At 40.8% G+C, this 12,944-nt stretch overlaps 1 protein-coding gene and 1 long non-coding RNA gene across 14 annotated transcripts in view; one reads left to right on the forward strand and one right to left on the reverse strand.

Moving 5' to 3' along the window:
• Positions 1-1,687, forward strand: part of DOCK2 (dedicator of cytokinesis 2) — a 266,689-nt gene extending 265,002 nt beyond the window's left edge. For all 5 annotated transcript variants that reach the window (XM_083481684.1, XM_083481685.1, XM_083481687.1 and 2 more), the window contains one exon: positions 486-1,687. In XM_083481684.1, coding sequence (XP_083337810.1) covers positions 486-557 — 72 coding nt within the window. In that variant the 3' untranslated portion in view covers positions 558-1,687. The remainder of the gene's footprint in view (positions 1-485) is intronic.
• The window catches only part of LOC310696935, a 42,401-nt gene that overhangs the window by 10,968 nt on the left and 18,489 nt on the right, over positions 1-12,944 (reverse strand). For all 9 annotated transcript variants that reach the window (XR_014520793.1, XR_014520794.1, XR_014520795.1 and 6 more), the window contains exon 3: positions 10,289-10,374. This is a non-coding gene — a long non-coding RNA (uncharacterized lncRNA). The remainder of the gene's footprint in view (positions 1-10,288; positions 10,375-12,944) is intronic.

The raw sequence follows: 12,944 nt of genomic DNA on the forward strand, positions 1-12,944 counted from the left end.
AAGGTGTCGCAGTGGGACTCAGCAAGCCTTAGTAGCTAGTTTTTTAAGGAATCCCATGCCACCTAAGCCACTTTGGGGTTTTATACAGAAAGGCAAGTTAAATATTTAACATAAAAATAAACATCACTGCTTGGAGTTGGAGTGGATTGGAATTCCTTCATGACATGCATTCATATAAGCACTACAGGCTGATTTAAGTGGGCGGAAAGCACTGGACCATTCTGACAGAGAGTCCAGGTGATAAGAAAAACTGCTGGGTTAGCTGTTGGACAGTGCCTTATTTGGTGTGCTCACAGCCAATGTGGTGCCATCCAGAAGTTGCTCAGTTATGACTTGCACCATTCTTGACCACTGGCCATGCTAGCTGGGCCTGATGGGAGTTGGAACCCATCTGGAGGAGTGCCACGTTGGCCATCCCTGGCTTACAACAAGATCACTAGAGGAAGAAAAATGTTGACAGGCAACCTTCTTTTTTATGTATCCAGTACAGGACCAAACAACTTGAAGATGGGAGGCATACCAGTGAGCGACAATCTGATTTCTTCCCAGACCAGTGAATAAATTACCATGTTTGAAAGAGAAGAGATTTCCCAGCAAGTGTGGAAAACAAGATTTCAAACCGGAGAGGAAGGCTGGCATAAAAGAACGTTACTAACTCGTATAACTCACTTGCACAATCTATACATCTGCTGTTTTAATCAATGCACAATAGTAATTAAAATATTTGCTTTTCCATTTCTAACAAGATTATAAAGTCAAGGCATTTTTAGTAATCTTTAGGCCAGTTCCCAGACTCAGCATTCTAGGAACATGGTGGCTCACTAGAACAAGCCTCCACCTGCCACTGTGCACAGGACATAATGTGACAGATAATATGCACTTAACCTGATTTTTGCAGTCCTTTTGCATTTTATTTGCACTTTTTATTAAGTGTATGTGCTGGCTTCTGTATTCCACTGCACTTATAGGATACCTAAAAGACTGATCTTGTAAATCAGGTGTTAGGAATTACCAGTTCAATGAGCTAACTATTTTAAATTCCCAATGAAGTTTAAAGGTTGACTGAAATTCTGTTTTTATTAAAGTACAGGCCCCACTTAACTTACAACCTTGAACTGTTGTCATGAAATTGTCTTGTCATATATTACCGCACCCCCAAGAATGATAGCTCTTTTGTGTTTTAATTTCACATACACACTCCGCAAACATGCAAGGAAAAGTTTCTGTATGAAAGAACCTCTTACACCCTTTCTATAGACTATATACTTCCTGCAATTTAGTAATCAAATGTTATATGTGTTCTCTCATTTGCTCTGAATCATCCTTCATGGAATTTCTCCAAATTCCTCAGTATATTGCATAATTCATCTCGTCTTACTGACAAGAGAACTCTACAATCCTGTATTGCTACTGTGCCAATATAATTGATTTTCTCACCTTTCCGACATGCTTATGCTATACCTTTTTGCTTGTTTCATTGTTCCGAGACAAAAGTACAGCTACATGGTTTTAGTACTATTATTGCATAACATACCCATTTATTTTAAAGAAGTCAATAAATGTATCATCTTGATTTGGGATTACTCAGAAATTTCGACATATTCATTTGCCTATGTATCTCCTGGCTACTGTGTAAAAACTGCACTGATTTAATAAACTGTGCCCAGTTTTGGGGCTTCAAGGTAAAGTTTTAATTGCTTGTTATAACAGGAAAATGTAAAGTTTGATTTGTGTGTTCTGGAAAATATGAATGTCTAAAAGCCCACTTCCTCCTGGTAAATTATATTCTGCTGCAATTGGAACTGAGATGGGGTAGAGTTCAGGATCGATCACTGTTCCCTGGAGCATTTGACCAGCACCAGAAGCAGCAGCAGTCAGTGATAAAGGTCTCCTGCTTAGAGCCTACAGCAACTATAATAATGCCATGATTATATAATGGGAAGGAAATTTGGAAGAAACTACAGAGCTTTCTAAAACAACTGAGCCATATGCCTCTGGCAGAATGCTATCAGCTAATTAGGTCATTTCTAGGAAAGTCAGATTTGTTCCCAAGTTTCTGAAATCTTATCAAAAAGATTGATTTCACAAGAGATATTATGGGACATATTCCAAACAGCTGGTACAGTCTACTCATCCCAAGTGGCACTGTTGATGAGCATTTCCCCCCAGAAAAGTTAACTGAGAAAGTTTGTATTTTATTGATGAAATACTAATTCTGTGCATTGATCTTCATATTGTTTTGACTGGCATTGCAAGTAACAAGCCAACCACTAGAAAAGGCAAACCAGTATGCTGCCCATGGATTAATTTTAAGTAGATGGTTGGTGGCCTTCCTTTGAGTAAATTCACTGGAGCAAAGGAACTCCAACTTGCCATTTGGACTACAGTGGTACCTCGGGTTAAGAACTTAATTTGTTCTGGAGGTCTGTTCTTAACCTGAAACTGTTCTTAACCTGAGGCGCCACTTTAGCTAATGGGGCCTCCTGCTGCTACCGCACCGCCGCCGCACAATTTCTGTTCTCATCCTGAAGCAAAGTTCTTAACCCGAGGTACTATTTCTGGGTTAGAAGAGTCTGTAACCTGAAGCGTCTGTAACCCGAGTTACTACTGTACACATTGTCACTCATAATTCCTTGGCTGATCACAGATGATCACAACACTAGGCCCCACAAACACAGCAATCACCCTACCAAAGAATTCAACACATTTGCAATGCTGTCAGGCCTCCACTGGGAGCTGGAAGGTCAAAGGTTCCCCACCCTGGGCTCTTGTTTCATCCTCATTATGTACTGTCTCGCTGAAATGCTGACTGTGGTATTTCCCTTTCATATTTTGCTATAAAAGACAAGAATCACAAAAATGAAACTCTGCAGCACCAAATTCAGATACTATGGGGTACAAATAACCGGAAACCTTAACAAACTATACCTCCACAACTACAACATCACGTGGTGAGAAAATAAGACCTGAGGAAATGGAACAATACCAACTTCACCCTCTCAGACAAAATAGCCATGATCACCCCCCCCCAAAAAAAAATTAACCTACATATTCCAAGCCCTACCAATTTGGATTCCCTCAACCCAACTCTATAAATGACAGACAAAACTACACTTGTTTATTTTCTCACACAAAAAAGCCAAGAATAAGCCCCAAATACCTGCACCTCCCCTCCTCAGGAAGAGGAATGCCCAATGTATAAGTATACTACATTGTCAGCCAAGTGCACCCCATACCGTAATCCCATACATACTAGAAGACGAAATGAAACAATGAGAATACACAGAGATAGACACAATTGAAAACACCTCGGCCACAGCATACTCATTCCTTCAAAACAAAGGAAAATCCCCACAACACTAAACAGGTTCACAAAGTCCATAGCATGGAACGAAAAAGTAGGAAAACTATCCCCACTAACCCCCCTGCCATTACACAGCCCGAAACGTCTAAATAAAAACTTGGCAAGCCAAAGGCTTACACCGCCTAACAAACATCTACAAAAATAACAAACCCATACTGACACAATGTAAGACAAACTAGGGGACACCTGGCTAACATGCTACCAGCTGCACACCTTCTTAAGCAACCCAGCAGTAAAAGCAGCAGCCACTAGGCCTTTGACCATCTTCGAAAACCTTCTCCCGACAGGAGAGGGACATGGCAAGGGGAAGGTATCCGCAATATGCAAAATATTACTCCAGAATCCCACAACACCCCTCATCTCAATCAAAAAACAGTGGGTCCACGACATAGGTTATGAAATGTACCCTACCCAATGGACTAAAGTGTGGTCTAAACCTCCCTTTAAATTCATCACAGCCAAAAGAAGGGAACTGGTACCTAACACCACGAAAGCTGGCGACGATACACCCATGAACCTCACCAAAATGCTGGAGAGGTTGCATCTCTACAGGCACATACCGCCACGTGTAGTGGGATTGCCCAAGATCCAACCCTTTTGGACATCAGCCCTACCTGAAATATGCAAAATAACTAAACGGGTATTAGAAGCCACCCCAGAACTAGCCATATTGAATATTTTCCAAGACAATAATACATACTCACACTAGGAAGAGCTCATAAGCTACCTACTTTCAGCAGCCAGGAGCATCATATAGACACTGAAGGGACCCATCAGGAGTGAATATGCACTATTGATACCAAACTGTATGGGAAACAGCCCTACTAGATAGAAAATCTAACCCACAAACTGAAAGTAGCACAGGGACAAATAAAAGAGGACACCTTCACCCTGGTGTGGCTCCCCTTTATTACACACACAGCCTAACAAGAAACCACTGTCAGCATACAAATTGATAGGGCTATCTTGACCCAACAACCCCTCCGCCTCACACATGCAAACAAAACTCACTGCAGTCAACTTAAGGCAACCCTTGGCCTCCAATCCCTCTCACTGCCAATGAAAACTAATAAATGAATAGAAATAGAACCTACCCATGCAACGCTGATACAAAAACCTTACACAGACACTATGTAAGAGAATGAAAGTTTACTACCCCCCCTCTTCCCCACGCTGTCCCTCTCCACCTCTCTTCTCCCCCAACCTTATACCAACTACAACGTTAATGTCTCACATTGAATATAACTGATCTGTAGAAAGTATGATCTGAAAACAGAGATGATGTATGTACTTTTGTAAAAAAAAAATATCCATTTTTTTTAATAAAAACAATTTTAAAAACAATAATTCCTTGGCTGATCTGCTGGTGACTATTCTGAAATATATGTGTGTGCTGCTATATATAAGCCAGAGGAACTAAGCAAATCAAAATTATTTGTGCTGACATACCCAACTCTTCTAATGCTGGTCTTAAAAACAACAATATAAAAACTCAACTATGAGTTATTAATAATAATAATGATGATGCTTATTTTTATACAGCATCCGTACACTTACTAGGAATCAATGATCCTGGAATATATTAAAGTATTTGTGTCCATTAAGTATCAATACAGAAAAACAGTTCTACAGCCTTTGCTGCTGACATCACATTTCTCATTTGCATGTGAATTATGATCTCATGCTCACCGTTCGTTACAGAAAATAACACAGAGACAGTTTTGACACCAAGGGTGAATCATTCTAACACTATGAAGTGGAGAATGAATAAGTTAATCCTTTTCCATCAATCAAATTTGGTAAGCCCTAGTCATTGCTTAATTGTTTAATATACAAGCTTTTCAAGTGTCTGAACAAGCTAAAATATAATGTTATACACTGTCTTGGTTGTCTCTTAGGGCAGACCCAGGTCACTGAGCCTGAGTTTCTACAGCTGCTGCCCGCCATGAACCACCATTAGCAGGATTGGCAGCAACAGCAGCAGATAGGTTCTATGCCACTATACAAATACACTTACAAATACACTTTATCCGAAAGGTTTCCACAATTTTGGCTACTAGTGTAGTTAGTAACTGTGCAGTGTGCCAGCACTCCTTCAACCTGGGAAATTGTGGTTGTTCTATCAGCCAGCCCCCTGCGTTGAGGAAAAGATGAACAAAAGTCTCTCCTCCAGACTTTTCTACTGATCACAGTGCCTTGAGCCCTGTGAGACCAGTTTCCTAGCTAGGTTTGGCCCAACAGTCAGTCTGGATGATTTTTTTCTTTCAAAAACCCATCCTAAATTATGTATCCATGACATTTAATAGACGTTTTATCACCAAACAGCAATGGCTTAATGCACGGAAAATGCTCAATTACAGAGACCATCCTGAGAAAACCTTTGAAGTTTTGTCAAATGTTTGGACTTCGTTCAGTGAATGTATTGCTTTTTTTAAATCTTGGGCTCACACTTCCTATGGGTGAAAATGACAGAGTAAAGTAGCACTGCCAGTGCAAACTCACAAGAAATAGCTAGCAAAAGTTTCAGTTAGATGCAGCTAAATGCCACTGAAATCAGTAGAACACAGTGCTGAATTAAATGTTTACAGGGACTACTTTTTGTAGGACTGTTGTGTTACAAATGATAAAATGTAATCTGTTTTCCAGTTGAAACATTTTTATGCCTACTTAATTAGAGTGTAAACTTTGCCCGTGACCACAATATATGAAAATTAAAAATGAGATATGAAACTTAACACCAAGCCAGCAATTATTGACCAATTTGTTAGAATCACTAAAGTTGGGAAGTAAAAGACTCCTGGTGGTAGGCAAATCCAGGACTCCAAAAAATGAAATTGATATATCAATAAACTCTGCTTTATCGCCAGTCTCCTCATAAAGCTTTATCTTTGTATAAGCTTAAGGCATCAAACTGCCCTTCCATCCTAATCAAAACTTGTTAAATTCCATTTCTGTGACCCAGCTGACAACTTCCTAAAGAACTGTAACATGGGTTGTACCAGAGGCAAAGAGCTGGGGAATATACAGGCCCATAGAGTCGGCTCAGGAGGTGGTTCACACCTTCCGCCAAACACAGGTACAAGCGGCCTCTGCAAAAACGATACAAGTGCTTGTGCAAGTGTATGTGCACTTCTTCGTACAGCTCAAGTATTGTCTACACAGTTACAAACTACACACTCATTCAACGCTACATGTGAATAACTGCATGTACACTGGTCAGCTACTTGTGCACACAGGAAGAAAAAATGTACACTTGTCGGATGTAACATCATCCTGACTTGTGGAGAGCAGTAAAAGTGGGGAGGGGAGATGAGCATGTGTACTCGTCCCTGCCCATTATCCCTGCATGCTAATTTAACCTGTTTTCCAAGGTGTCTTTTGAAGATCAAGAAACCGTAGGTTTTTGTTTTAAAGGAGCAGAATACAAGTTGATACACCAAACAAGCAATAGTGTATCAGCAGAGGGCGAGGAACTTGCTTATAAACATCCTACAGCATTCTTCTCCAGGGAATGGAGACGACAGAAACAGGGATGCCTTTGAGGCCTGGGGGAACAGAGATGGAAGAGAAACCTCCATCAACAGCCTGTTGAATATTACCCAAAGTCTCTCCATGATGCAGCTGAATTGCAACCTTTCTTCAACTTACTGGCCTGCTAGCCTTCCTAGCCTGTAGGCTAGGATGTTACAAGAAAGGCCTCACTTTCTAAAGTCAATTCTAAGGTGACCCAAAAGGTATGGCTTTGCCCTCCACAAGACTGATAGGAAAATATGTCCACTGCATGCACTGTATCACCTAGGCTGCATTTACATTGTGGTTTGTTCCATTTCCCTATCTGTTAATTTCCACAGTTTATTTGAGCTTTCACACAATGTAAAAGCCACTTTTCCATATTATTTGCAAAGAGATTTTTTTCTGGATTTTTCTATCCTTTTCCTTTCCATGAAATGGAAAAGAGCACTATATTTGCACAAAAATCCACTATAGTTCCAGAAGTGGCTTTTACAATAAGTTATTGTATAATATGGAACTTACAGGGGAAAGCTGTGAAAACAATAAACTGTCATCTGATTGCACCTATGGCTACATTTATTGTGTTAGTTTTACTTATACTAGTGCTTCTCTCTTGCTTTCCAGAAGTGATTTTTACATTACTTGAAAGATCACATAAAATGTGAATACCAACAAGTAAGAAAATGTTGGCAAGGTAGAATAAAGTGCTGTCTAAATGCAGCTGTAATGTAGATCTGTTAGCCCAGGCAAAGTAATAGATTTTCCTTACCCTTTCAGAGAATGGCCTGCATGATTGGGGAGCTATATTTACTATGTTGAAGAATAGTGAACCCATGGAGTGGTGGTTTTAAACAATCAAATTAAAGGCAGAGGCTTGGATTCAGAATTCCCATGAGTGGAGTTCTGCTGGAAGAAGAAGAAGGGTGAAGCAAGTTTTGCCAATTCCTCTTCCCCACTGCAGCTCCTTCAAAACCTGTTCTGGAGGATTGGTGACACTTTGGAATGGTGTTGGAGATGAAGGAGAAATAGACAAATATTGTGAGTGTCCTCCAGTTATTGAGCCCTTCCTTGCACAGAAAGGATACTCTGGGTCCAACCCACGTGACACACACATACACAACCAACTTTTACGGAAATGACAAGCCCATAACAATACAGGAAACACAAGATAAACTAGGGGACACTCCAATGGTGGCTAACCCACCACCAACTACAAGCCTTACTAAACAACCCAGCAACAAAAACAGCAGCTAGCAGGCCACTGACTAGCTTTGAGAAACTCCTCCCAACAACAGAAGGACACAGTAAAGGGGTGGTCTCTACAATATATAAAATACTACTCCAAGACACTACAGACCCCTTTACCACAATTAAAAACCAATGGGAGCAGGAATTAAACCATACCAAATGGTCTAGACTATGGTCTAAACCACCATTCAAATCTATCTCAGCCAAAAGACGAGAAGTTACCCTAAAACATATATACAGATGGTACCTAACACCACAGACGCTAGCACAGATATACCCAGGAACTTCATCTAAATGTTGGAGAGGCTGCACCACAATAGGCACAAATCTCCACATGTGGTGGCAATCCTTCTGGATATCAGTGCTGCAGGAAATTTCCAAAATAACAAAACAGGTAATAGAAGCAACTCCAGAACACGCCCTATTAAATATCTTCCAGGACAACAACACACACTCACACTACAAGAAATTCATAAGTCAGTTACTCTCATGCGGCTAGAAATATCATAACTAGACACTGGAAGGACCTATCAGGAATGAACATAGACCACTGGTACCAAAATATATGGGAAACCACAACACTAGAAAAGCTAACCAACAAACTCAAACTAGCATGGGGAAAAGCTACGGAGGATGCCTTCACCCCAGTGTGGTTCCCCTTTATTACATACTCAGCACGACACGACAATGACCTATCCGCCCCAACAGCATACAAATCAATATGCCTAACCTGACCCAACAGCTTATCCCGCTTCCCTCACACAAATAAGCCACACCACTATCAACTAAACACAACCAACCAAGCTCGGGAACCCCTAACCTCTCGCAATATCAATAAAAATAAATAAATACACAAAGGAGATGCCCGTGTGATGCTGACACAACCCCCCCCCCCACATTAAGAAACTGCAAGGTGTCTATGACAAAAATGTCTCTCACCAAACATAATCGAACTGTGAAAAAGACTATGAATTGAAAGTGGAGACAATAGATGTACCGTTCCCTGTTTAGCTTTTTGCTTTGTAACACAAAACCCCCCATTTTTTTTAAGGGAGGGAACTTTTGTGTTTCCAAATATTCTGAGAGATTAAAATTCACAAGTGTTCCTCTTATATGAAGCCCCAGTAAATGAGCTGCTACTGAATCACAGAATCATAGAACTTGTGGAGTTGGAAGGGCTCCCAAAGGTCATCTAAACCCCCTGCAATGCAGGAATCTCAAGAAGCAGTTTACCAACAAATTTGTTTTTTGTTGTTTTGAAGTGGTCTTTGTTCCAAGGAAGTCTGAGTTACTAGGCTATTCCTTAGGGGTTGCCAAGGCCTATTTTATGAACTGTGAGCAGCCCATTTCCATCCAAGCTGGTCGTAATAAGAACCCTGTAACATGTTCACTTGTTCCCCTTTCCCCTCCATGTCAGATTTTCCTTTCCTAAAGTTGTAAGCCTAAGGGCAGGGACTGTTTTAAAAATATTTTAAAATAAGCCACTCTGAGAGTTGTTCTGGCCAAAGAGCTTTGAAAAAAGAACAAATGAAATATAATAAAATAAATAAAATAAAAAATAATTAAAAAATTCCTTCCGGTAGTACCTTAGAGACCAACTAAGTTAGTTACTGGTATGAGCTTTCGTAGAGGATATTTTTCCGACATTATATTTCCGTACAGCCTTAGACACGGGTATGTATGTTCTTTTCTCCAAAATGCAATTTTAGGTTCAGCCTCAAAAGCTGTTACAATTTTCATACATTATGTAGCAACCTTACATATATTTCATTTTTTACTTGCAAGGGAATTGTCTGGATGAATAGTACATGTATCTACTTGCTAATGGACTCATCATCAACAGCAATGCTTTAGGAGCAATTCTGCAGACTTTTCACAAGTGATCCTGAAATTGCTTCTCACGTTCCCCATATCTGTAATTTAAAAATAAAACCTGCATTGGCTGGAATGCACATAATGGCTTTTAACTCCATTTGCACTGAACGTTAGTACGGAGATGCGCTTTGTTTCAGCATCACTTAAAAAAGCGTTTGAAGTTTTATATAGTGCTGATTTAGAAACAGATATTGGTGTACTTGTGCAAATGTGTGGAAACATGGTGGGAGCCTTCCCACACTCTAAAACATATAATAGGAGAAGCAGCCAGTTGGCTTGTGTACTTACCTGCACAAGGTTTTGCAGCTCTGAATAGACCAACCATATTTTTTCCAGTGCGGTTCTAACAGTTTTCACAAGAGGGAGCTACTCACCTACAGTAGTCAAAACATACTGAGTCAGTTGAATAAATAAATACTTGAAAACTATGGCAAAACATAAAACCAGTACCTTGTTTTTCACCCTTGTTTTAAATCATTTTATAACTTCATTAGAAGTAAATATTTGAGTAAAAGCAACAAAGAGCTTTATAGCACATTAAACACTAACAAATTTATTAAAGCCTAAGCTTTTTGGGGGCTACAGTCCACTTCATCAGATGCATAAAGTAGCCTGAAATGCAGGAACATATATACGTTGCTGGTGTGTGGGTAAGCAGAAGGAAAAACAATGTAGAAAAGTATGGGTGGTAATCATTATTATCAGTCACTCTTCAGCCACAATCTTAACCATGTTTACTCAGAAGTAGAACTCTCTCTGAATGCTCTCAGGTAAATTGGGCTAGGATTGCAGCCTATGTGTGTTAATTGGTTTATCAATGCCAGGATGTCTGTGTTATCAACATTATTTTGTTTTTGTCGGGTGGCGCTGTGGTCTAAACCACCAAGCCTCTTGGGCTTGCCAATCATAAGGTTGGTAATTCGAATCCGTGCAGCGGGGTGAGCTCCTGTTGCTTTGTTCCAGCCCCTGCCAACCTTGCAGTTCAACAAAAGCATACCAGCACAAGAAGATAAACAGGCACTGCTGCAGCGGGAAGGTAAACAGCGTTTCCATGCGCTCTGACACTCATCATGATGTTCCGTGCACCAGAAGCAGTTTAGTCATGCTGGCCACATGAACCGGAAAAGCTGTCTGTAGACAAACACCAGCTCCCTCGACCTGAAAGCAGAGATGAGCACCACATCCCATAGTTGAATTTGACTGGACTTAACCGTCCAGGGGTCCTTTACCTTTTACCTATGTGAATTACCAGTTACCTACATAACTGTCACTTTCTCTGTACTTTCTGCATTTTATTTCCCTCTCATTTCTGTTTACAGTCCCTCTACTGACCATATACCTGCAACAAAGGTTGTACTGTATGAATCTGACTAAGTAGACTGTAGTCTACAAAAGCTTATGGCACAATAAATTTGTGAAGTGTTTAACATGTCAAAATATACTTTCTTGCAAGACAATTTAAGATGGTTACTTCTCTGGAGAATATTTTAGTGTTTCTTAAATGCAAACAGCAAAGATTTAATTAAATGTCAAGCTGCAAAAGAGATGAGGGCTGCTACCCTACACCCACTTACCTATGTGTAAGCCCAACTGAACTCAGAGGGACCTAATTCTGTGTAGGCAGTTACAGCCTTATGCTGTAGGAGAGCTTAGCAAATTTGACTTGGGTGTAATATTTCTACACAGCTCTTAAGAAGCAGGAAAGTTGAAGCATAGGGCATTCCTGAACATCTATTCAGAAGGTCCCACTGAATCAGCAGTTGGAAGGGGCCCAGCTGTCTGCACAACTCAAATGTTCAATGGGGATTCATTCCAGGCTTAGAAGGTTTGTGAGGAGCCTCCACACTGAGGGGGCAAATGCAGTCTCTCTATTCAGCCCTTAGGACTCTCCCCAGCTGACACTCTTTCTCCTCAGGGCACGCCCTTCACTGGCCCTGTTCTGCAACCACCTCAGGTGCTTTTGCCTGGCTGGAATGTGTCTTTGAACTGTGATAATGCCTCTTGCTTGCTTGAATGGAGGGTGTGTGTGTGTGTGTGTGTGTGTGTGTGTGTGTGTGTATAGAAATCTTTGAATTGTTATGCAGCCTGCTGTACAAAGAAAAGAATCACACCTGTTGCTCTACCCACTTTTCGCCTCTGGCTTTGGCCACCTTTAGCATGTGGGCCCCGCAAAGCTTGCTTGTGACAGAATGCGGCCCTCAGGCTGAAAAGGGTCCCCCACCCCTGGAGTATAGGGTTGCACCTTGGATACGTCCAGAGACAGCATTTGGCCTAGAACTATGTCTACAATTGCCAGCATGCAATCAGACAACTAAATGGATTGCTATTACTGGTGACTGAAAACGTTAAATCAGGAAAAAGAGAGAGAGATAGAGAATTAAAGTGATAGCAAAATTAACTGATGGTATTTGTTGTTGCTGCTGCTGCTGAGTTTAAGGTACTGTCTATGGAAGGAGGGCAGTGATTTCCATCCAGGCGTTCCATTCATTTGTTAAAGCAAAGCAAAGGCTTTGTAAATAAATGGTATTCTATCAAGATGCATTGTCAATATGCTGAAGCCAAACCAATACATCCAATTCTCATAAAGTCCAATGAAATTTGCAAGTTACAACACACAATGAAATGCTTGTGTAGGCAGGCTTCTGCTTGCTCTGCAAGGCTTTCTTTTCTCCTTGTCTGGCTGAAACAGCATGAACAGCTCACATACTGAGCTGCCCATGATGAGCTCAACTTCTTTACTATTTGCTTAATACAAATCTGCTATGCAGACTTCCCTCTAATTTTGGGGAGTAGAGGAGGCCTAGCATCTTTCTGCAACATCACAATCCTATATACACCTCCTTGAATGTAAGCCCCATTAACTTCAATGGGACTTTCTCTCAGATAAATGCATCTAGGATTCCTACCCAAGTTCTCCTTGGTGCAGCGCACGCCGCTTGCCTTT

This window comes from Podarcis liolepis (genome assembly GCF_965112155.1).
Source record: "Podarcis liolepis genome assembly, chromosome: 2".
In the NCBI taxonomy this organism is placed as follows: Eukaryota; Metazoa; Chordata; class Lepidosauria; order Squamata; family Lacertidae; genus Podarcis; species Podarcis liolepis.